The 26238-nt window shown below is 41.9% G+C and overlaps 1 protein-coding gene across 1 annotated transcript in view; it reads right to left on the minus strand.

Moving 5' to 3' along the window:
* Positions 1-26238, minus strand: part of GFM1 (G elongation factor mitochondrial 1) — a 176600-nt gene that overhangs the window by 58305 nt on the left and 92057 nt on the right. Inside the window, exon 9 of the mRNA XM_078667074.1 lies at positions 14015-14152. Coding sequence (XP_078523200.1) covers positions 14015-14152 — 138 coding nt within the window. The remainder of the gene's footprint in view (positions 1-14014; positions 14153-26238) is intronic.

Below are 26238 nucleotides of genomic sequence, written 5' to 3' on the forward strand. Positions count from 1 at the left end.
TATAATACAGGAGCACCACCTTTTATTATTATGCTCAGTTAACCATCAAGGCTAAAACAGGGCTTTAAATACAGGATGATTTTGGATATTTAAAAAGGGTGAATGGCGTTCCATGGTGAGGCCATGAGCTCTGCTACAACAAAACGTCACAAATACCATTACTGAGTACTATTAGCTAAATCATTGAATATTTAGACCCATGAAACTGAATCAGCAGGTCCACACTATTTATAGTGCCATTATTCAATTTATTTGGCAGTATTTTTAATTGCTTATCAAGAACCACTCTATACACAATTTATATTTACAAGCACATCAAAAAACTAACTCGAAGGAAAATCACTACACCATAAAGACACCCACATACATTCAATCCAACCCTTCATTCATAGCCTCACTCACTCACACCCATTCAACTCACATACCACGCAAACGCATCACCGTGTCCGGCCAACCCAGACTATTAAAATTTAAGGATGGCTATGAACCAGGGAGGCTTACTCCACACACAGGCTCTTCTACAGCACTGCCATCTTGGGTGCCACCCAGGCCAGGCCCCTCTAATGCATTGCACCTTGGAAAAGTGTTTGCTTCTTAGTTTCTTTGTTCGTCAAATATGTGCAGGCAGATCTTTGGTTAACTTTGTGAGGGTCCAGTATGCAGATCACACAGTTTTGTGTACGCTGGGGTGGAAAAGACCTCTATTGGTCTCCATTTCTTTTCCTGCTAGCATATGGTGCACTTGTCAAGAGTTTCATGGGTGTGCGGAGGTGCTGAGGGTTTGAGACAAGGTCTCATGTGGACATTGAGTTCTACATGGTTTCAATGCTGTGCTTTTGACATCTGATGTGGTCTAGCTTTTTTTCAGCAGGTACCCAAGGTATTTTCAGGAAAACATCCATGGAGAGTTCTTAAATGGAACATTTGCATTTTCTTCCTCTTACGTTCACCTTAATGGAGTGGAATGGGGTTGAGGCTAGAAATGTTGATGGCAAAGTGGTCCATCCAGTCGAGGCTATTGGGATCCAGCAGTTGTTTAAGGCCAATGCAGACATAAAAAGATTAATAGTGTCGCAACTGCAGCAGGCAAATTTGCCAATGTTTTTTTTGAGGTCTGAATTGTTAACACTATGTCAGGAGATTCCTTCATTGTCTTTGTGTTTGAGTTTCTGGGTAGGTTGATGTGTCCAATGAATGTAGAATAGGAGGGCTGAATACAGGTGCAGGTGGTGAGATCCACGTTTTTTTATTATGAAGCATTTACGGGTCCTAAAAGGGTTTCCAGACTGAAATAGACTGTCTTTGCAGAGTTACAAAGTCTTAGGTGATGCGCTCATATAACTTGTGTGTTGCTTGCTGAGGATTAAGGGCAATGTGGTCTGATTACCAGTCCCCATCCTGTCTTTTGTTGGGTGTTCTGTGTGCTAGATGCTATAGCCTGCAGGAAAGAATATATCCAAGCGGAGTGTGACATTTGGAGTGAACCATTTCTTTGTGATCCTATCACACATTTCAGAAGTGAGGATGATTAGAGTGTGCATTGATAACGTTTAGGCCGTAGGGAAGGGTGCACAACTGAGCAGTATTAAGATTAGGTTTTTAATGTTTGAAGTGGGTTAACAGTGTTTATGCTTGTGGGTATATGGAGTAATGTGGTGTGTGTTTGGCAGTGCGCTTATGCATGTGTGTTAGACTTTCACTCCATAAATCATGCCCATTCACCGGACGCGCAGCGGACGAGCGCGACGATTGCACGCCAAAGGCGCGCTTAAGGCAAGCTCGTCAGCGCTCGTCCGCGCCCGGCCGGGTCCAGGGTCCATGTCCCCCGGCTCTTCTGGAAGTGACAGACATGTATACAGTTCCAGCTTCCTACATGGGCTGCGTCCGCCGACCTCACTTAGCTGCGGCGTCCCCACACACCCTATGGAGATCACGCGTTGCTGTGCATACTGTAAGTCTCAGTTGAGTATCGAAACCACTACTATTAAGCCAGAAGTAAAGGAATACTCCATGTTTCTGCTTAACTGCAGGTCTCTAGTAAAACACTGTTTAGAAATATCTTTGATACTAGATGAATACTCACCGGACGCAATCTTTTTGACCGAAACGTGGTTAAATCAAGATTCTCAACCAGACCTAGCTCAGGCTATCATTCCAGGTTATCAGATAGTGCGGGCTGATCATCGACCAATGGGCAGAGGTGGCGGCCTGGCGATCATCTATAAAGAGAGCTATGTCTGTCGCTACCTAGTGGAAGAGATTGAGGACTGCGAAAATCTCTCTTTTGCAGTCGAGTTTTCCCCTAATACCAGCTTCACTGGGATTCTCATCTACCGTCCCCCTGGAGCCATGGGACAATTTAACACCTCTCTGCTTTCTGTGGCCTCCCAACTGGTTGTCTCTCCCTCCAACTTTACCATACTGGGAGATCTCAACATCCATTTTGACGACCGGTTGGATTCCACGGCTTTAGAGATGTTGTCAAGCCTGGCTGCCATCCAATTGGAGCAATTAATCCCCTCTGCTACACACGAAAAGGGGCATTTGCTCGATCCCATCTTTAGCAACAACGATCAGCTTAAGGTGGGCACTATCAGTAGCCTTCCTTGGTCGGACCATTTCCTAATATCATTTTCCTGGACTTTGGCTAAACCCCCCCCATCCTCCTTTATAACCCGAAAAATTCGAAATTGGTCCAAACTTCCGATTGACAACTGGACGAAGGCTCTTGGTACTATTAGGCCCACACTTTCTCACGATCCAGCGGCTAACAACATTAAATATGACGAATGGATAACCTCCTCTCTTGACTCGGTTCTCCCTCTACGCCCATCTAAGTCAAAAAGGCAAAACAAATCAGCCCCGTGGTATACAGAAGAACTCAGAACTCTAAAGCGTCTATGTAAGAGACAGGAGAGGAAATGGCGTATGACCTACAACCCTGCTGAAAAATTCAGCTACAGGGAAACGATCAGGAATTATAAACTGGCCATAAAAATCTCTCAAACAGCCTACTACAATGATAAAATAACAGCGGCTAAGTCGAAGCCGAAAGAGATTTATCGTATGGTAAATTCCCTTATAAAACCCGCCTTGTCCCCCATAGACAACAGTAGTTCAACTTCCAAATGTGACAAGTTGGGAGACTACTTCTTTCAGAAAGCGAATAAAATCTACCATTCCTTTTTGAACCCCCCTGCTGACCTACCCTCCCGACACCCGGACTCAGCTCGGGATAGCGACAACAGGTTGGAGTCCCTTCCCTTGCTGAAACTAGAAACGTTGGAAACCCTCGCTCAACTAATAAAAACCGGCTCTCCGTGTGACCCTGCTCCTCCGGGTTCACTGGGGCTGGCCAGCAAGATCATTCTCCCCACTCTTCTGGAACTACTCAACTCGTCCATATTAAGTGGGACAGTACCAGCGACCTGGAAACACGCTATGGTGCGGGCCCTTCTAAAAAAAACCTCCCTTGACCCAGCTAACCCAGGCAACTACCGCCCGATCTCCCTGCTCCCGTGGACAGCAAAGATCCTGGAGAAGCACGTCAATACCGTTCTGACGACGTTTCTTGAAGGAAACCATCTCCTCGATGCTTCTCAGACGGGCTTTCGCACAAAACACAGGACGGAGACCGCCCTACTGGCCGTAACTGAGGAGGCGAGACGGATCTTGGATCGAGGGGGGTCAGTGGCAGTGATCCTCCTCGATCTAAGCGCCGCATTTGATACGGTACATCATAAAATTCTGCTGAACCGTCTCGCCGACCTAGGAGTGGCCGGAGAGGCCCTGATCTGGTTTGAATCTTTTCTTTCGGACAGGACCTTCCAGGTCTTCGACGGCACCTCCGTATCATCTAGCAGGCCTCTGGGGTGTGGAGTTCCTCAGGGCTCATCCTTGAGCCCCACGCTCTTCAACGCATATATGAGACCGCTGGCTGGGATTGTTCGTCCGCATGGTGTTAACATCATCTCCTATGCGGACGACACCCAGCTGGTGGTTTCCCTTGCGCCGAAGAGCGGCCTTCTCTCGCCACCCAATCTAGCGGCATGCCTGGAGGATGTAAAAAGCTGGATGATGAGCTCATGTCTGAAACTTAACAACGACAAAACTGAGCTCATGCTCCTGGGCCCGGCGGCCCCCTCCGCGTTAGAGCTGATATGGCCCACAAGCATGGGGGCTGCCCCACCCCCGAGAGATACCATCAAAAGTCTGGGAGTATGGCTCGATAAATCGCTGAGCCTTAATACACAGGCCACCAAGGTGTCGGCCACTTGTTTTGGCCTCCTTAGGGTAACAAAAAAAATTCTCCCCCTCCTTCCACCCGAGGCCAGACAAATAAATATACAGGGCCTTGTCCAATCCCGTCTGGATTTTAATAATGCGTTATATCTTGGAGCACCAGACTATACGCTACAAAAACTTCAGCGTACCCAAAATTGTGCAGCCCGTGTGCTATTGGGAATCCCTCGGAGGACCTCTATAAAAAATGGCCTAAGAACTCTACACTGGCTACCGGTCAGGGATAGAGTGAAGTTTAAGGCTCTATGCATCGCCCACCAGACTTTCTGGAAAATGGGTCCAGAAATCAACCGTGCCCTGATCTCCCTTTATGTGCCCAACAAAGCACTCCGTTCCTCTACTGCCTCACTAGCCAAAATCCCCAGAATCTTTAGAGCCAGAGCAGGAGGACGCTCATTCTCGTATAATGTTTCCAAACTTTGGAACACCCTCCCTCTACAGATGCGGGAAAACCCCAATTTAACCAGCTTCCGGAAACAACTTAAAACCTTCCTCTTTAGCAAATAGTAACCTTTTGAGGGTACCTTTCTGTTTCAGTGTTAGCGCCTGGATGCCTCAGGGCAATTGTTGCGCTTTATAAATATTATTTTCATTTCATTAGATGCATACAGGGCCATACCTTGAGGGGCATGAGTTGAGGGGACAGTCAGTGGTTGGGTTACAGGGTTGGGAAGGAGGAGGAAATCAGAGGGCAGGCATTTTCTTTGTCTGCTGTTATCAATGCGCACTCACATTTCTGAGATCAGAGACGTTTTCTTTTTGTTGGTTTTTTCACTTTAATAGGTCATCTGGAACAAATTCTGCACTATATCTGTTATTGTTTGCAGATGGAGCATTTATAATCAGATTTCAGGGTTTGGCTTCTGATGTGACATTACATGAGGATTATGGATCTCGATACTGGTCAGACTTGGGTAGTTGAAGGTGCATACTGCCCATTTATTGAGAAATTGGGGAGAATATAATTAGATATTGAAGTATAGGGGAGTCTCAAAACAAAAACACGTTTCTTTTTACTGCTTATGGTGGGTTGGTAATGTGTGTGTGATGAAGAATGGAATGGCATAGTGGTCAGCACCAGAAGAAGTGATACTAATGCTGACGTTGCTACTGAAGTCGGTTACAACTTCTCTGAGGCTCTGGATGAAGCAGAAGGTGTTCAGAGATGTACATTTTTGGATGTGGTGTTTCCTGGTAGGTTAAAATGTATGTAAGTATTTAAGTATGTGGTGCTTGTAAAGCATGAACCAAGCCAAAAGGTAATGGAGCACTCTACAGGGTCAAAGGCAAGCATTCAGAGGTATTGACCACTTATAATATGGATGTGGGCATGTGGAAGGGAATTAGTTTGATAAACAAGAGTTTGGATCACTCATAGGAGCTCAGAAGATTTAGGTGTACAAGCAAGGCCCTCACCTGCCTGTCCAGTTGATGTGCTGTATGCTACAGATTATGGGGAATAAGCATTTCAGACTGAGATTAAGTGAAGCTGAGCATGGCTATGGTTGAGTGCATAAAGTTGTCTGTGGTGAAGCGGTCAGCAAAGTACTCTGCATATCTGGAATCTCAGTGAGTGCCGATTAGCTTAAGTTGAAATTGTTGATTGTTGGGTGACTGTTAAAAGGTTGTAAAACGAAAGAGGTTTGATGAAATTAGATTACCGTTTTGGTTTGGATTTGGGGAGAGATTTTTCATGTTGGTGAAAGGATGGAAATTGAGTGTTTGGGATCAGGCAAATGAAGTTGGCTTCCCTGTAGTTGGAGATCAAGAGGTTTTAGCATGCTAGCCCTGGACCCTGCTGCCACTCGTTTTGTGCTGAATGCCAGTTACGACTGCGCCGTTGTGGCCTGAAAACATTGGTGAGCTGTTGGTTTACACTGATGTTTTCCTGGCCTAATGTTGGCTGGTCCAGATTGTTTGTGCGGATGCTGGAAGGAAGAAAAAAATCCCAAGTACTGGATAATTTTTCCCACTACAAATTGAACTTTGAAAAGAGATCAATACTTCAAAACCTATACATTAACATTATAAAGAAGGTATTTCAGGCAAAGGAAACATCCAAGAAAACATAGGGACCTTTTTTGAAACATCAAAAAAAAGCATATCGTGAAAATGCCTTAATGCACTAGCCATTTTCAAAACTCTCTGTATTCTAAAGCAATCTTTTAGAGTGCCCTTTTTCATAAAAAAGTTCCCTCAAGAGTACTTCTGTCCCGGGGGCTGCATATAGTGGGAAGTGCAGAGGAGAAAAGTACAGAAAATAAAGCCCTCATAGTGAGAAGACGATCACAAAGAAACAGAGGGCGGAAAAATTATAGGCGCCAGAAAAGAGGCATAGGAAAACAACTCAAAAGGTTAAGGTCATGCCCCTCTCTCAGGACATTCTTTAAGGACCTTTCAAAAACATTAATACTAAGTGAAGTAGGGATGTCTGGCAAAGAGTGGAGGGGAAGTAAGGGGGAGAGCGACAGCTAGAGTACCCAGAAGAGGAGGCACTGGACAGCTGGGGGAATGTCTGTAGCCCAAATATGTTTGCGTCACTGCCAGTAAAAGATCCAGGAACCCTAGAAAGCCCAGAAAGATTGGTGTTTCACAGGGCCCCTCAACTACATCCTGGGGTTGAAGAGGTCATTACACCTGGTCAGAGGCCTGGTCTAGAGCAGAGCTCAATGTCGGAGGTGAGGAATAAAGAGGTACAGAGTGAAAGGAAGGAAGAGAGCAGAGGGAGCGGCATTAGGGGAGTTGATTTCAGCTCTCTCCTCAGCGATAAGGAGTAGGTTTGAAATCTCGGAGGGGAACCAGAAAGAGATCAGGTTGGCCTGTTAAAGTTTAGAGAAAAAGACTGATGATCTAGCGAGTAGAACGACAATTCTAGAGGTGACAGTAGAGGAGCTTAAAAGTAAAGTACAAACGAATGAAGAGGATATTAAAGCTATAAAATTGAGAGAACAGGGATACCAGGATGGGGAGGAAAGGATGGAAAACAACTAAAGGAGAAACAATTTACAGATCCTAAATGTACCAGAAGGAGCGGAAGGGGATGATCTGAAAAACTTCGTGGTTAGGCTGATTAAAACGGGGCTGCAATTAGAAGAGTCAGATCAGGATATTGTTAGAGACATTCAGAGGGTTCACAGGGATCATTTTAGACTAAACCCAAATAGAAGCAAGCCAAGGAAGATCCTGTTAAATTGTATTACTTACTCTAGGAAAGAAAAGGCATCTCAGGCGCTGAAATTGAAAGCAGTGAAGGTGGATGGGGGTCTCCTGTGAAATTAGGTCAGACATCTCCTACATTACACCTAACAGATAATGGGAGTTGGGGAAAAGGATGCATCAGTTGAAGAAGTTAGGGGCCTTCATGCAGATGAAGTTCCCGGCGGTTCTGAGAGTAATGATGAATATCAAGTTGCAGAGTTTTCAAGTAGTAAGTGAAGTGGACAAATGTATTGAAACTTGGAAACAGGCAGCATGAGTAATACAAAGGGATTAATACAGAAGTTAAGAATAGTCCTCCAGAGATTTAATGGTTTTGAGAAGGCACACTGGAAGGGTCACCCATAGGGTAAGGCCATGATGAAGGGGGGTAGGTTCTCGAGGGGGGTTTGGGGGCAATGGGTGGGGAGCATTTGGGAGGAAAAAATATACCTCAGGAGCCGATGGTCTGCCGACCATGAATTGCAGCAGAAGAGAGTATGGGTGAAAGGCAGAAGTTAAAGTTTAAGATTCTATCCAGGAGTGTAAACAGATTAAGGGTGAGAAGGGAAAACATGTTACAATATATTAAGGATTCCCCTGCCCAGGTTATCATTCTACAGGAGACACACCTAATAGAAAAAGAGTCTAAGGAAATATTTAAGTCTAGAAGGTGGGTGCGGCAATTGGTGTGCATTAAACATACATTTGTGACCACAGGGGTGGCGATTTTGATAAAACGAGACAAAGATTACTATTACAAATAGTATTACTTAAAGCATGGGTATGTGGATTGTAGCAAGTGTGGGGACAAGGTTGCACTCTGGCAGGGTATTAGGAGCGAGACAAATACAGATAATAATACACCTCTAATAGAGATGATGGCAGAGTTACCGGGCTTTTCTGATCCAAATATTTTGGCTGGGGAGTTTAAAGCTGTGTTAGATAGCTCCTTGGACAGATCTACGAAAAGTCGAGCGAATGCGGACTATAAGATGGTGGCTCAGATAAAATTCACGATGGGACAAATCGGTTGATGTGATGTCTGGAGGTGGTAATAGAGACCAGAAGGGGGTACACATTCTAACAAGAAATATCGACACCAGTCTAGGATAGATTCTTTTCTATTAGGTTTTGGCTAAAAGACCAAGTACAAGACATCAAACATATTGGGCTCATTTATCAGAACACTCAGCGGTTTTATTGGCGATAGCCCTAGCAGAGAATAGCATACAGACCAGGTGGACTATGGATCATACTTTGTTATTAGATCGAGACATAGTGGAGAGATTAAATGAGAAGCCTGTTGAGTTTTTTTTTTAACTCAGGTTGTGCCCCTGCAGGAGTAGTATGGGAATGCATATAAAGCTTATTTAAGGGGGAAGTTAGTGTCTCGATAGTCGGAATTATTGGATTTGAAACTGAAATTAACAACTGTCTTTGAAAGGGGAGAATTGTAGCAAGTTACAAGCGTGGCAAACTAAGAAGGATCAGGTGAGGAGTCTGATACATGAAATTATATGTCAGGATACCGGAATGGTGCTAACAAACAGAAAAGAGATTGAGGGAGTCTTTAATTATTTCATGAACTTGTATAAAGAGAATTTGGTGAACACAGAAGAAGAGAGGGGTAAATGGTTGAATCAGGACTCAGCAGACCCAGTGAGTGAAGAAAAAGCTACAGTTCTAAATGCACAATTTCAGACTAGGGAAGTGGAGCAGGCACTTAAGTAGGGTAAACGAGTTAAACTTCCCGGTGCAGACCGTCTCCCACATGAGGTCTACAGAGCTCCTGGGGGTACCTTAGCTCCCATTCTAAACACATTGTTTAACAAAATATTTATGGAGGGGGCATCTCTACCAGAGACATGGTCATAAGCCACAAATTCTTTGATCTTAAAGCCTGGAGCAAGTGCAAAAAGTTGCGAATCATATAGGCCGGTCACTTTTGAATTATGATATTTGCAAAAATTCTAGCGGAAAGATATAATGGCCTCCAGGGAGATCTCGTCCATGAAGACCAAAAAGGTTTTATACGAGGGAGGGCGCTGCATGAGCTTACCTAAACTGTTATAGGGGCGATAGATCTGGCCACCGCTAATAACTGTCCTGTGCCAGTCATAGCTTTGGACGCAGCTAAAGCCTTTGATAGGCTGAACTGGGCCTATTTGCATTCAGAGTTGAAAGCTGCAAATATAGGAGATAGGTTCTGTAAAACAATAGCAGAAATGTACAAGTAACCAAGGGCGAAAGTACTCGTGAACGGTATACTGACATCGACTTTTAGGAATATGAGAGGGACAAGACAAGGGTGCCCTTTGTCACCGTTGTTGTTTGACTTGTACATGGAACCACTGACGAAAAAGCTAAGGGCCGAACAGGAGATTGTACCCTTTAAATGTAATGGCTGGGAGAAAAAACTGGCACTTTATGCAGACGAGCTGATGTTCTATACTGCGGATTTGTAGGCTTCAATGGCTCAGGTGATAAGAATAGCAAAGGACTTTGGAAAGGTCTCAGGGTATGAGATAAATGGAGGGAAGACCAAGATTATGATCTGGAATATGGATTAGGACTTCGAGAAAACCAAGATGAGCTATCTGGGAGTCAAAGTGACAAGATATTATGAAACGCTCGGAAACAAACTTCAGTAGAGTAAAGAAAGATGTGCGCGATTTGATGGCAAGTTGGGCACACCTTCCCTTACCAACCTTCAGAAGAGTAAATTTAGTGAAAATGGTCATACTCCCAAAGTTTACTTTCCTTTTCAACACAATACCTTTACCTTTTAAAGAAGTGGGGCTTATGAAGTTACAAGGAAAGGTCAGTACCTTTATTTGGGCAGTGAAAGGACCACATATTGCCTGGAAGAAGCTAAGGAGGAAGAGAGAAAAAGGAGGATTAGTTCTTACAGACTTGGCAATTTTATGTATGGGTCTTCCTGCCCAAAAACTGCAGAATGCTTCTGGATAGACCCTTATGTTCTGAAATTGGTAGGATGTTTTCAAGGATGTTGAAGAAAATAAAAGGAGGCAGTACTGGCTATATGTGGAAGTTCTCGGACCCAAAATTCTTCAAAAAGGTGAAGCTTAAAATTCTCTTGGGCATTTGATTAAAAGGAAATTAAAATTACCATTCTATAGTAATTTTGCGCCAATCTGGGACTCATCAGGCTCTCCGGACTGGACCAAAGATAAGCTGGCGTGCCCGTTGAGGGAAGCAGGCATTGTAAGATGGGAAGATCGGCTAGTGGGAACAACAATTGATTTCATGGGAGAAAGATAGGGGGTTCGAATGAGTTGGAGGAAAGTTTGCTTTTTGAGGCACCAAAGAAGAAGGAAATATCACACTGGTACTAGTTTATGATTGAGGAAACCGATGGGAAGTTCACGCTACCGCAAGAGTTGTGGGGGAGATGCTTGCCGGAGGCAGCATTGGAGAAATTATGGCAAGTATGCTTTTCTATGCTTTACCAAGTGGTTAAACCCGCCCATTTAAGAAGAAGCCCTCTTTTTTCAACCCATACAGTGTATTGGATGCCCCACAGGCTGTCGAAGCTGGGAAGCAGATGAGTGGTGGCGTGTCCCAAGTGTGGGCAAAGGAGGGCAGACTATCTGCATATGTTTGTGGAATGTCCCATAATACAGGCATTCTGGAATGATGCAAGTAATGCTATAGTGGATATCCTGAATGTACAGATCCAGGTAGGCCCACTACTTGTCTTTTTTGGTGCTAGTGCCGATATAGGAGAGTCTGACAAAGAGAAGTTAAAATTAATTTTTTACTCAGTACTGCTGGCAATTAGAGATCTGCAGGAAGTGGGCCAACACAAATTCCCATGTGTATGATGAGTGGGTGGCGTCCTTTAAAAATATATTTAGGTTGGATGCGGTATACCTAGAGAAGAAAAGATATGTTTTTGGCTTCCTGTGGCGGACTGGCTGGCAAGAGTGGTTGGAGGGACATGAAGGCAATGTCCAATGATTACGCCAACAGACCTCAGTTTGGGAACTTGTTTATGCTCCCCTTTTCCCTCGGTTTCTTTTATTTTGTTCTGAAGGGAGAGTGGGGTGGATGAGAGGAATTTTAAAAGTGCATATGGAAGGTCTCGGTCTATGGGTAATACCAGAGGCCCCTCTTCTGGCACAATGGAAGCTACTCGGACAGGAGAGCTGTGGAAGGTGATTCAGAGGTAAATGAGGTAAAAAAAAATGTTTTTTTTAAAAGTACTTCTGTCCCTCAAAGGTACTCTAACAGCATGCCCTTCAAGAGTACTCTAACACCATGTTCCATCCCTGTAACACTAGATCTACATCCGACTTTTAGACTGACCTATTGGTACTTTAATATATCTAGAAGCTGGGCAGAATGTCACACAAGACTATAGTGGAAACTTCATCTTATTTGATATATTTATCACCAGCTTGTCGTCCACTGGGTTTAGTTCCATTTGAATTGGGTTCTGGGTGACCACTGAGAAGACCACTAGGGCTCCCACTGGAACTGCCTAATGACAATATGCCATCTAGAGTGGTATACATAAACAATTGGGTTATTTTCACTAGGAGCTAACATTTTGGTTCTTGTTGGATAAGAGAGAACACATTTGCAGGCAAATACATACAGATTGGCCTATAATGTCTCGGACTCACTTTCAAAATTTTTCACTCAGCACACGCCAACAATATAGACATCCTCTAAACCACCCAAAAACAGGACTAGAGGCTCAGGAAAGTAAATTTGCCATGAGCACCTCCTCTAATGTTAACAGAGGACCATGAATAGCAGAAGGATTGACTCGTGAAATGCGGCTTTAAACACAAATAAAAAGTGAATGGGCCACAACATTGGTATGGACTGATAGTTACCAATCACAAGTTAATGCTCCATGCAAGATGGTAAACAGTCAAAGAAAGACACAGGTCATGTAGGCTTTTGTGGCAATAGTGGCAGTAGTAGTACTAATAACGCTATTCGCTCTGGAGTGAATTGTTGTAGAACTACCAGTAGTAATTCCCACTGTGTGAGCAACAGCATTAAATACAGCACTAGTGGTAGTTAGATCAAGAGTAGAACTACTACTATTTGTAGCAGAAATACCATCAGTAGGTCTAGCAGTCATAATATCAGTAGGATTGGCAATGCAGGTATGAGCAGAACCGGTCACAGTGGTACATGTACCAATGCTATAATTGTAAGTGACAGGATGTCTAGATTTGCATGTCTATCGAGGTGGGACAGTAACACCAACTAAATGTAAATACTGGTCTATGTAGGTTAGGGCAAGATGAAAATAATGTAAGTCTGTTAGCGCAGAATATCCAAGTTTGGAAATCTTTAAACCATATATTAAAAAGTAAAGAAATGCAGTCAACTTTACTAATTTGTGGAGTTTGAAATGACAATTCTTGTGCAAACATGTTATAAACAAGCATTGGCATAGCCAATAGGTCTTGCCTTTGGGACCTTATAAGTACACTGTGAGACCGAGAGGATGGACAGAGTACAGTAAAGACACAGGTTTCGGAGAGGAGACCGGATAGGAAAGTTCAGAGTTAAAGCAGAAATGGTTCAGTGTTAAAACACAAGAGAAAAGGGAAACAGGGAAGAAAGGTATACGAACGTTAAGACATGGGGTCAGGGGGCGTGGAGCCCGGACTCGGCACATAGGACCATCGGAGCAGGCCCCGCCAGGACTCACCGGGACCGGCCGGCAGCAGCTCCAGGTAGGCAGTCTGGCACCCTCCTGGCACCATGGAGCTGGGAGAACCGGGCACACGTGGGGAGGGGCACATGAGGCACACAGACAGAGGCTAGCGGGACATGGGCACACAGGACAGGCTAACGGAACAGAGGAACACGGGACAGGGGCACATGGAATGGGGGGTACACGGGAGAGTCACACGGGACATGGGCATATGGCACAGACAAGTGGGGGAACAGGAGCACCAGGGGCTGAAACACCGGGTCGGGGTCACGGGGACTGAACAATAGTCAACGGAGTGCTGAGAGTTCTAACTACCCTAGGCCATCAAACTAGCAAATGTAGCAGCTAATTAAACAATGATCACTGACATCTGTTGTGATCTGCAAATCATGGGTTCATATTTTAGTGTCAATAATACTCTGTTAACAGTACTTGGAGACTGCATTGGTATTGCTATTGTAACCTCATTTATTTATTTTTTAAAGTGTGTTTAAAAAAAAAAAAAAAAGGACACTACCACGAAACAAGACAACATGATACATTATGCTACTGCAATTTAACATTCACTACAACTGGCACCTTTTCACGAATAGTTTTATGAAGCACACTGCAACACAGCACATAGCAAGTATGGCCAATCACCAAATCTTATACTGTTCCAAGAAAATATAACTTTTAGTAGCACTGTAGCTTTTAATGTTCATTTAACTAGTCTATTTCATTGACACATAAAACAAACACTGGTCAAAACAATTGTGTGAAATGTATTTAGCAACATCTCACAAGGGACAATTCTTGACGATGACTCACCTCCATCATGTCAGAGTGTAAACGAACAAGGCGCTGCACTCTGACCTTTTTTCCTGTCCTCGCATTGTGAATGTATTCGCTTTTCTTCAACATGCCCTGATAAACTCGAACGTATGTCAGCTGTCCAAAACGCCCTGCCTGAAAATATGAACAGAAATATGTATGTAAAAAAATGAGAAAATGGTAACTGTACAACAGCATGAGGACAGTACGAGAGTTTATTTCAAATACAGGGTGTTCTCCTGAGGTAACCTTTAGAAGTTAAAATCCAACGACTTATCGTATTTACTACGTTTATAAACATGTCAAACTATAGAACAAATGATTCCAACACACTCTGTGAAATGCCCCGTTGATGCATTTAGATCTGGTATCTAACTCACAAACCAGGTACATGGACACTCTGGCTCACTTCCAAATGAAAAAGGGCTATGATGTACAGAATCAAAAGAGGAACAGAATGAATAGAAATTACAGCCTGTTGACCGCAGTGTCTTGTGAGCTGAAAGAATGAAAGAATCCCTCTCTATGCCACTTTGCTCTCATCTATCCTGAAGCATAGAGAAGTGGATGAGAGGCAGAAGCATTGCTATCTTGGCCCCAAGTCAAATTAAGCGGGAAAAATCTGGGTCTCTCTGCTTATGCTTCTAATTATTACAGCAAGGTTCCAAGTTGGACAGGAAACCAAGGCCTGCCCTTCTACACATAGGTAAGGATATGAGAAATGACAGAGTGGTCTCAGAAATTATTATAGCTGTCTTGGGCACCGTGGGCACCTCAGTGGAGTCAAACTAATCTAAGGACAGAACACAGGAGACCCTCAATGGAAACTGACATTAAAATGAACAAACCTCTTTAGACAATGAAGGTCAGTTTAAAACTTTAAGCAGCCTCAGAAAGGGATCTTAAGGAACTAAACCTACGCTGCATCTTGAAGCGAACCCTGAAGGTTTTAATTGAAAGGAGTGGGCTTGGTGTTAATTGGCTCATAGCTTGCTTAGCCCCTCCCCCAATTGCAGGCACAGACTGCCTGAGATGTTCAGCCAGTCCAGTTGCCATTACAGATCTGGGTACATTCAGCTGAGGCTAGAAGCCTTTTGTCCTAGAAACTATTGTAATATATGTGGAAGGGTATTGAAACGTTGTGCTTTTTGGCAGGGTCATTCCCAAACTTTGTTCCTTGACCAGTCTGTTTTTTTAACCAGTATACTTGGATTGTAGGACTCTGTGCACTGTAACACTGCTAATCAGTGCTAACGTGTTTGTGCTCTCACCCTAAAACATGGCAAAATTGGCTTGCACCCAATTGGCACATTTAATTTACCTGTAAGTCCTTAGGAAAGGCATATGTACCCAGGGCCTGTAAATTAAATGCTACTAGTGGTCCTACTTGTATAAAGAAAAAGGTACCTAGAATCCAAACTATTTTATGAAACAAGACCACTCTATATGCTTTTAGTGGTATGGGCTGTTTATTTACCCATTTGTTTTTTGATTAATTCTTAGTTTAAATAGGAAACTCTCTTATTTCCAAAAGAAACATGAACAAGGTTTTTCATCAGGGCTCCTTAGTAAAAGCATATTGAAGCAATCTAAAACAACAAAAATATTTTCATCACTACTTAAGCTCCTATTTTCCCTTTAACATGCTCCATTTGGTACAATAGGATAAAACTCATTCTTACTTCACAGAATTAATCGGAACAATTACTGGAAAGCGAATTTTAGAACAAAACAAACTAAATTGGTCGCAATGTACTACATCCACATGTTTGGGTGTTTGAATTGACAAAGTGTGATGTCAATTCAAACACCCAAATACTTCCGGGTCATCGCGCTGGCGTCTAACAGCCATTTGGTGGCGACCGGCGTGGGTGTAAAGTAAGAATGCGGCTTTGCCCTGCATGACTGGATTAACAAAATAACAGGCAAAATAACAGGCGAGACATGCGGCGCCGCTTTCATTTATTCGCGTCGGCCCGCAGTAATATTTAAAACGCCACTTATGAGGTTGTTTCCCTTCGCAGAATAATATCGGATGATCACGAAAAACAGACGCTTGCCAAAGAGAGGACATATATTTTTTCAAAAGGCAGGACTGATAATTTAGGTAGGATTTATGCCATAATAGGCATTACATCACTAAGGAAACCCCCCTGTTTTCGTGAAGCATCGTTTAATAAGCGAATGCTCCCTTGTTACAGGACATCTTTTGAAAAAACACGCATACTACCATAAAAAAAGGAGAGAGCAAATCATCCATATATAATAAGGTATGCCCTTGGTTATTTTGAAACTCTTTTTTATTCAAAACAAGTGTAGTCCACTGCTTTATTTCGTACAATTGGTTTGTCCTTTGTAGTAAAACCCCGGCCTTGCCTCCTCAGGATTGATTCAAGTTATACTGGTGTCTTCTGTCAAGAAGCTATCAGAAGGTATGAGTTTTATCATATTGTACCAAATGAGCATGTTAAAGGGAAAATAGGAGCTTAAGTAGTGATGAAAATATTTTTGTTGTTTTAGATTGCTTCAATATGCTTTTACTAAGGAGCCCTGATGAAAGCCCGCAAAGGAATTAACCGTGGCCAGAAACGCGTCGGCATATTCTCATTTGATACAAAACAGTCAAACTCTTAAATCAGGACATCTATATTGAATTTATCTGTGAATGGTTTAGTTTCTCTGGTTGTACATAATAATTCTTCATCATTTGTATAACCAAATGTGATTCGCTCACTACTCACATGACGTATTGTGCAATTTATGAATGTTTGTTATTGGAGTATTATTGATTTTGTCCATTGTAAATGTCTATATGTGATTAATGTGATTATACTTTGGTATTTTATGTAGACCTTGTTCATGTTTCTTTTGGAAATAAGAGAGTTTCCTATTTAAACTAAGAACTAATCAAAAAAACAAATGGGTAAATAAACAGCCCGTACCACTAAAAGCATATAGAGTGGTCTTGTTTCATAAAATAGTTTGGATTCTAGGTACCTTTTTCTTTATACAAATTAAACCATTGGCCCTACCTGTTTCCAGTCATTTGGGCCTAACCCCCCTTTTTTCATCCTCTAGTGGTCCTACAGCACTTCTTGTGTGCACAGTTGTAACTGCCATTTCTACCTGCCAAGATAAACCTTTTGCCAGGACTAAACTGTCCTTACCCCCAGAGCAGGCCCTAAAAGTCCAAAGGGCAGGGTGCAGTGTATTTAAAAAGGTGGACATGTACTTTAAAAGTTTACATGTCTGGGTAGCACAATTCTCAAACATTTGTTTTTCATTACTGCAAGACCTGCCCTCTCCCGTATGATAACATAGGGTAAACGCATTACATTTAATAAGTGATAACTTTCAATTGGGAAGAAGGGGGAATGTCAAGTTTGGTGTCTAAAGAAATGCAATTTAAAGCCCCCTTTAATGGAAAAGTCGGATTTTCAGTCATAATTCTGAAAAAGCTCTTTTACAAAGTTACAAATAAAGTGTTCACGAAGGATTTATATACTTAAATCAATAATATATTGTAAAATGATTCAACTGCAAACCATCCAAGGTGTACTGTTATTAAGATAGATGTCTTTTTGAAGAGTAGACCAATATTACATTATATCCAATGTCAAATTTAACAGTACAAAAAGGCAGTATATACAACAATACATCAATTAAACAATGGCACCTCAATACGATGCGTGTTTTGTCCTTTCTGAACATTTGTAACATAAGGATTAAACTGCATTGGACTGTGGATTTATGAACTTGTATGGTTTAGAGGATTTTGCACTTCCCCAGATTCCAAGATTGAATGCATATTATAAAGTTTAAAGGGATTGTGTAAAGATGCCAGTGTTGCTATGTAATACTGCTTTTTTGACTGTAATGTTTTACAATTATATGCTGTAATATTGATATACTCTTCAAAAATATATCTATGTTAACAACAGTATGCCCTTGCTGCTTTGTTGACAGTTTCAATTTGGATAATTTTAATGATCAGTATATTATTGATTAGAGTATAAATAATTGCTTCAAGAACACTTTATAGATTACAATACCCAGTTCCTTGGGGGAAGACTGGGTTGCCCTGTCGCATAAAAAATACTTTTAGAAAGTTGCCATTTTCTTGCCCTAAACATTTAGTGCCTGCAGCATGTTCCAGGATCACATGAAAGGGTGTAGTTGGCAGGTGGACTGTTTATTCCCCCCAGTCACACAATTGAAGGATTTGGTGTGCCTGGTTGGGCCCCAAACAGCAGGCGGAGGAGGATGGAGCTCGGCACAGCCCCACTTGCGACTAATAGGCTGTGCCCAGCCTTCACACAAAAGACTGATCCACACTGCATTGCTCTTGCAGCCAGCTTTGAGTCTGGTTCTATTGACTGGATTTCTGTCAAATAATCTATTTCATTTTTTCTAAATCGGTGAGATTGTTCTTGTGTTACATGTTCATTTTTTCTTACTGTTTGAAGTGCGGCAAACATACATTACACATTGCCTCTAGGTTAAGCCTGACTGCTTTGTGCTAAGCTACTAGAGGGTTAGGCACAGGTTGATTTTTGGGTTTGCTTGTGTTTCACCAAGACAGCGATTGTAGCTGCTGCTTCAGTACGGTTTCACCCCCATCAACCAGTAACCCAACTTCCAAGAAAAAGAAAATCCAAAACTGGTTGGCCAGTGAAGAGGCACGCTATTAAATCACAGACAGGAATGTGGGTGAGTGGACAAGCTGTAAGGTCAAGGCTGCTTCACCCAAGACTTAAAAAACACAAACACATAGTAGGCTTTTTACAGAACTGGATCAGGCATAGCTTGACTCGGATGCATCTAAAAGGATTAAGTGAAGAAAGCAGCTAATTGTGCAGGTGAATGTCTGACTAGAGCAAGGACAGAAATACAACTGTGAGGGAAAAGAAGGTAGCTAAATAAGCAAATCCTCATAAGTATGAATGCACCCATGGCTCCATCCATATTTTAAAGTGCAAGCTCCCTGACTGATTACAAAATATTAGATAAACAAGTAATGGTACAAGCCAAAAAAAACTACAAATATTATTTTGCTGTGATGAAAGGCCTTTTTTTTTTAGTCGCAGCTAGTCAAATTTGGAAACGGAGTTTATAGCGGTTTGCTATTTTGTAAGTAGCTTCTGCATTACTATTAATTCCTTTTGCATTGTGAGGCATCAGTATTGGGACAGTAACTTGAGTCCTTTGCTTGTATTTCAGAAATTGTATGATACAAGCACTTCTTGGCTTTTACTAGTATGCGATTTTACAACGCTGAAGTGAGTGTTATTAAGCACGCTTTTTTTCATTTTTCTTGGTGGCGTAATTTCTTCCCCCCCCCCCCCTTTCTTTGGGTGACACCATTTTCGGATTCTCTGATTAATTGTCACATTCGAAATGGTTTAGCCTAGTTACCTGTTTTTCTTACTTCTTGTGAACACTATTCTCCTTCCTTTAGTTTCTGCATTTGGTCCATGTGTGAATAAAGTGTTTTGTGTATTATAGATTGGCTGTTGATAAGCTCAGTTAACGTATTGTCCTGAGGATGACCATGTACTTATGACAACGGTCGAAACGCCGTCGACGCTATTGTGGCCACAAATTAAGGAGGACACATTGTTTTGTGTACAGGAGTTCTTGTATGGTTTTTAGAACTCTTTTGTTTATGTAACCTCTATGTGTTTGCCACTTGTCTGGTTTTGTATATGTTCCACAATGTTTCCGTTATACCGACAACAAATCTGAGCTTTACATGATCTTTTAAATCTAAATAAATTTTGTATTTTTCTATAATTACACGTACATCTTTTTTTCAATCATTCTTTCATGGGCCAAAATACTTTTCTCCTATTTTCTTTTCATTTTATTGTTTTTATGATATGTTAATGTTTGTTGCACACATCAGAACCTCCGTTTGTAAAAATTAATATAGCCCCTGGTTCAGGTGGTTAGGGCTGCCCCTGTGGTGGTAAATATTTTTTTCTAGTCAGGCAGGCACCGCGAGGTGTCTGCCATGTTGTGCATGGAAGTGCATGTGCACCCCCCACCCCCCCCGGAGTCCCTGGGGGCCCGCAACGGGCCCCCCAAGCAGACTCTGCATGCCTTTCCGTGGCGGAAGGCATTGCATACCCCATATCATAATATGGCTGGCGGTGTCTTTTTTTCAATCATTCTTTCATGGGCTAAAATACTTTTCTCCTATTTTCTTTTCATTTTATTGTTTTTATGATATGTTAATGTTTGTTGCACACATCAGAACCTCTGTTTGTAAAAATTAATATAGCCCCTGGTTCAGGTGGTTAGGGCTGCCCCTGTGGTGGTAAATATTTTAAGCACAGTTGCATAACTGTGAGGGCTCTTTAGTCTTGAACTCGTGGCGTGCCTTAAATTGTTTATGGCCAATCCCGAGGCTCCTCTGTATTCTGAGGAGTACATCTCTAGGAGAAAAAATGGTGCTTCTTTATTGGGACCTTCAACGGCCCAGCCTGTTGTTAGTGAAGCACAGGCATTACTTGATGAATTAGAACAATGTCGTAAGAAGCATGTACGGACTACCTTACATGCTCTTATGATGACCGAATATTTAAAAAAGGATGTTATACCAGTGGGTTTACTAGTACGTAATGTTCCCGTGATCTTTACCAATGATCCCAAATTCAGAAAAGGTTTTAACCATATTGGAGTGACTTGTTCACGCCATTGGCTTGTCCACGGTATTGATACAGCTTTGGAACACAGCAAAAAAGAACTGAAAATTATTGCTGATTTGGAAAGACGGATTAATGAGGGTGATGTACTTAATGATGCCAAAACAGCACTTGATAAAGTTAATAAAACAATTGCTGAATTTGAAAAATTTGAAAGAAACAAAAAAACTAATAAGATTCAAAAAGACATAGCGAACTTTAACCAACTAAAGGCTCATCCTTATTTACAAGATGAGTTTTACACTCACCCCCAATCCCAACATAATGATAATTATTCTACTTGGGGTCGTTTCAAAAATAATAACGCTATAACCTTTTCTGAATCTTCTGCAAGTTCGGGTGATGAATCTGATTCAAACACGAATCCTCGCCCTGGAACTTCAACTGCAGGCTACAATCCTTCTTTTTTAGAACAGCGAGGGAGAGGTGGGAGGGGTCGCACGAGATCCAGACCACCCCAACACCAACAACGATGGAATTTCCAGTCGGGAGAGAGGCAGACCCGCCGGACATTCTACCAGTGGGGCCCTCCACAATGACCAATTTTCCAATGTCTACCACCACCAATGACTTTTCCTCTAATGAATTGAGCATTTTAAATGGGGAAGTGATCCCCATCTTTAATTTATCAAATCATTTGCTGTCACATGATGAAATTTCCCTTTTAAGTAAAGGGTTGAGCTTTGTACCCACCGTAAAATCCTCTCTCTTCGAAATCCAATTGGAATTATTACAATTCTTTAGGAAATTACGTCTCAAAGCTTACTTCCTGGGTAACACTAGTATGGATGCCTATAATCCGTCTGGACTGCGTCCTCCTTCCACTTTTAATCCACCATCTAGCAAAATGCCCGTTGAGTTATTGGCATTCGAATCTATGGTACTTAAGGAAGTGGTTGACTTGAACAAGGATTTTGAATACATACCATATAACATCTCCTTAACTGAACGAAAAGCCTTGACTACTCTAAAACAAAACCAAGATTTGATTATTAAAAGTGCGGATAAAGGCGGTGGGATCGTGGTCCAATCCATTGACAAATATAAACTTGAGATCAAGCGACAGCTCGATAACGCTGATCACTACCAAGTTTTGCGCTCCAAACCATTATCGGAGATCCAAATGATGATACTCATGGTTACCACTGAGGCTAAAAATACCGGGTTCTTAAGTAACAAAGAATTTGTCTTTTTGAATTCTAAGAGCCCCAGGGTACCTGTTTTGTACACTCTCCCAAAGGCCGGCCCATAGTCTCTGGCTGTGGGTCGGTCTTAGAACCCTTGTGCAAATACATAGATGTATTCATTAAAGAATTTGCTCTCACTACCAGGAGTTATGTTAGAGATAGCGGTGACATTATCGGACAGTTAGAACAAATGACCTTTTGTCCTGATTCTGAATTGTTGGTGTGTTTGGATTTGGAATCCTTATACACTAATATTCCTCAACAACAGGGGATCGCGGTCATAAAAAAGATCCTTGATACCCGTCCAGCTCCAACAAGGGTTCCGACTGACTTCATTGTTGATCTATTGACTATTTCTTTGACAAAAAATTATTTTGAATTTGATGGACAGTTTTATTTACAGATTAAAGGTGCATCTATGGGGGCTTCTTATGCCCCTAATTTTGCCATTTTATTTGTTGATGATTTTGAACAAAACTTTATTTATGACTGTACAAAAAATCCTTTCTTTTCTAGCGTTCGCCATTGGCGACGCTATATTGATATTTTTTTCATTTGGACTGGGACTGTTTCTGCATTGACTGAGTTTTTAACATGGTTGAACTTGTGTTCACCTGATTTAAAATTTACCTCTCAATCTAGCAATACTGATATTGCTTTTCTGGATTTGACAATTTTCCCTCATGCCGGCGGTTTGGTAACTAAATTATTCACGAAACCAACTGCCCGCAACACATTGCTTCAATACTCCAGCAACCATCCGAGGAGTCTTAGAGATGGGCTGCCCTTTGGGCAATTTTTACGTATACGTAGAAATTGTTACTTTAGGGACGACTATTTTATTGAAGCTTGGAAATTAGCTGAGAAATTGAGACAACGTGGTTACCCACGCAAATTAATAAAGCGCTCCATGAAGAGGGCATGGGACAACCATTGCGAGCATTTACTGTGTCCTAAAACTAAGAAACCCATGACCAGAATTCCTTGTGTCACGACATTTGGTACTCAAAGCAATCAGATTTCGGCCATTATAAGAAAATATTGGCCTCTTGTTGTCTCAACTGGTATTACCAAGGATCAACCCCTTTTTTCCTTCAAAAGAGGCGAAAATTTAAAAGATCATTTAGTGAGAGCTGCTCTACCACGTATAGAGGCACCGAGTTTGACATCCATGTGGGGCCTTGACAGGATTGTGGGTCACTATCAATGTGGCGGCTGCCTCATGTGTGACTCCTGTCTGAATACTAAACAATTCATTCATGCCAACATCTGTTATGACCTAAGAGAGTACTCCAATTGCAATACACAAAATGTTATATATGCAATTTGGTGTCCATGCGGTTTGATTTACATTGGGCAGACAACGCAAAAAATTAAAATCCGTCTGGGCCAACACAAAAGCCGTATAAGATGCAAAACGGAGAATGCCCCTCTAGTGTCTCATTTCTTGGAAATGAACAATGCACCATATGATTTGAAATGGCAAGTCATTGATGTAATACGCACACCTCCACGGGGTGGGAGCATCACTCATATCTTAAACAAAACTGAATGCCACTGGATTCTTCGCTGTAATAGCATTAATCAGGGGCTTAACACGATGGAGGAATGTCACTCTTTAACGTTTGGTTAAGATCATTGTGTTCCCACACTATTGACAATACTGTATTGGTTTTCCTTAGAAGAAGATTTTATCTTGGTTATGCTATTTGCGGGATTGCGTATAAAATGCATCTAGTATTGTTGTTTTGCATGTTATCATTTAGAATGTAATGTAACAGCATCTGAATTTTTACAGGTATTCTCTCATTGTAATATGATTCGTATGCATAAGTTGCTTCTCTAGCTACAGAGTAATATGTTCATACTAGAATGTGGTATTTTTAGTAATTTGGATAAGCCGCCCCTATATGACATTGTAAATTTGGAATATTTAGTAGTGGGCTTCTTTTTATGAACATATGATTCCTTCTGCACACACTGTTTAGTGCTATAAGCATATGCATTGAATGTTTGATAGTGGACGTGAATTGTAAATATTCTGTTTTTGTAACTGTTTTTGGATCATGTCCCACAATGTAGTAATGAGATCTGCAAACGTTGAGATAAGTATTAATAATAAGGCTTTTACTTATCACAACATATTTCAAAGCTGGTCTTTGATACAAAAAGTTGTTTTCCTTTCACTTTTCGGGTGTTTTCTTTATGATTTGCGCAATAACGCGATTGCACATTGTGCACTCTAAGATGGCGCTGCCCCAGCTAGTGTTCGAACGTAGTCCCCTTCTTGCTTTCCCGCATTGGACGCGCATGCGCATTTGCATATAATTGATGCATTGCGCCCGGACCTTCAGTCCGAATTGCTGCTCAATGAGATCATGACGAGCCCGAACTTAAGTTATATTCGGTAAGCTCCTTTTCAGTCCTGCAGTATTTAGTCTACGGCATGTCTAAATGGTTTGACAATTAGTCGTATTTCATAAAAAAAATTCTCCTTCCCCTTTTCAGTTTGGGTGCCACGACATTGATGGATTTGTGGCGATTTTCTTTATTGAGTTCTCTTTAAAATACTATGTTGGAATTCAGTTCCTGACGCACATTATTGCAGCTAGTCGAATTTGGAAACGGAGTTTATAGCGGTTTGCTATTTTGTAAGTAGCTTCTGCATTACTATTAATTCCTTTTGCATTGTGAGGCATCAGTATTGGGACAGTAACTTGAGTCCTTTGCTTGTATTTCAGAAATTGTATGATACAAGCACTTCTTGGCTTTTACTTGTATGCGATTTTACAACGCTGAAGTGAGTGTTATTAAGCACGCTTTTTTTCATTTTTCTTGGTGGCGTAATTTCTTTCCCCCCCCCTTTCTTTGGGTGACACCATTTTCGGATTCTCTGATTAATTGTCACATTCGAAATGGGTTAGCCTAGTTACCTGTTTTTCTTACTTCTTGTGAACACTATTCTCCTTCCTTTAGTGAGCTTGCTAGTTTCTGCATTTGGTCCATGTGTGAATAAAGTGTTTTGTGTATTATAGATTGGCTGTTGATAAGCTCAGTTAACGTATTGTCCTGAGGATGACCATGTACTTATGACAACGGTCGAAACGCCGTTGACGCTACTGTGGCCACAAATTAAGGAGGAGACATTGTTTTGTGTACAGGAGTTCTTGTATGGTTTCTAGAACTCTTTTGTTTATGTAACCTCTATGTGTTTGCCACTTGTCTGGTTTTGTATATGTTTCACAATGTTTCCGTTATACCGACAACAAATCTGAGCTTTACATGATCTTTTAAATCTAAATAAATTTTGTATTTTTCTATAATTACACGTACATCTTTTTTTCAATCATTCTTTCATGGGCCAAAATACTTTTCTCCTATTTTCTTTTCATTTTATTGTTTTTATGATATGTTAATGTTTGTTGCACACATCAGAACCTCCGTTTGTAAAAATTAATATAACCCCTGGTTCAGGTGGTTAGGGCTGCCCCTGTGGTGGTAAAAAAAAATTTCTAGTCAGGCAGGCACCGCGAGGTGTCTGCCATGTTGTGCATGGAAGTGCATGTGCACCCCCCACCCCCCCGGAGTCCCTGGGGGCCCGCAACGGGCCCCCCAAGCAGACTCTGCATGCCTTTCCGTGGCGGAAGGCATTGCATACCCCATATCATAATATGGCTGGCGGTGTCTTTCTGACACCGCTACCATATTAAAGCCTTTTCCGCCCGGTTGAGTAATCGACCGGGCGGATAAGCGGCAGACTGTCTTTCCGTCCGCCGCGGACCCCCTGCCATGGTAATATGGCGGGGATCTTTAATATGAGGATGGCGGGTGGATCGCCCCCGCCGGGCCGGCAGTGGCTACCGCCGGATCGGCGGGGGCGATTCGCCCGCCATCTTAATAGGGCCGTTAGTGTTGCCTCTTGGGGACCAGAGGTGGACGCGTTTTGTGTACCTGTGGTAAGAACCCAATGAACTTACTCCTGCTATGCTCCCTCTACCTACAGATTCATTGATCAGGTCAAACCAATTCTGTTCAGGTTGCAAACTGTCAAAACATGGAAAAGATTAAAAATGTAATATATAGGGGAAAGTGTGGCCGTTATATATGTGGTGGACAACTTTTTTGAAGAAGATTGAATGAAATGTATGAAGTGTATTTAATGGATGATTTAGTTAATAAGGACTGCATGTGTTTTAAACTAAATGTTATGTATTTTAAGAGTAATCCAAGTAATAAAAGCATTGTATGGTGATAAACACTAAAGCAGATCCCATAATTGAGATGAAAAGTTTACATATCTATATGTTTGTATATCACACCTTACATA

The sequence above is a fragment of the Lissotriton helveticus genome, chromosome 11 (assembly GCF_964261635.1).
Source record: "Lissotriton helveticus chromosome 11, aLisHel1.1, whole genome shotgun sequence".
Lineage (NCBI taxonomy): Eukaryota > Metazoa > Chordata > Amphibia > Caudata > Salamandridae > Lissotriton > Lissotriton helveticus.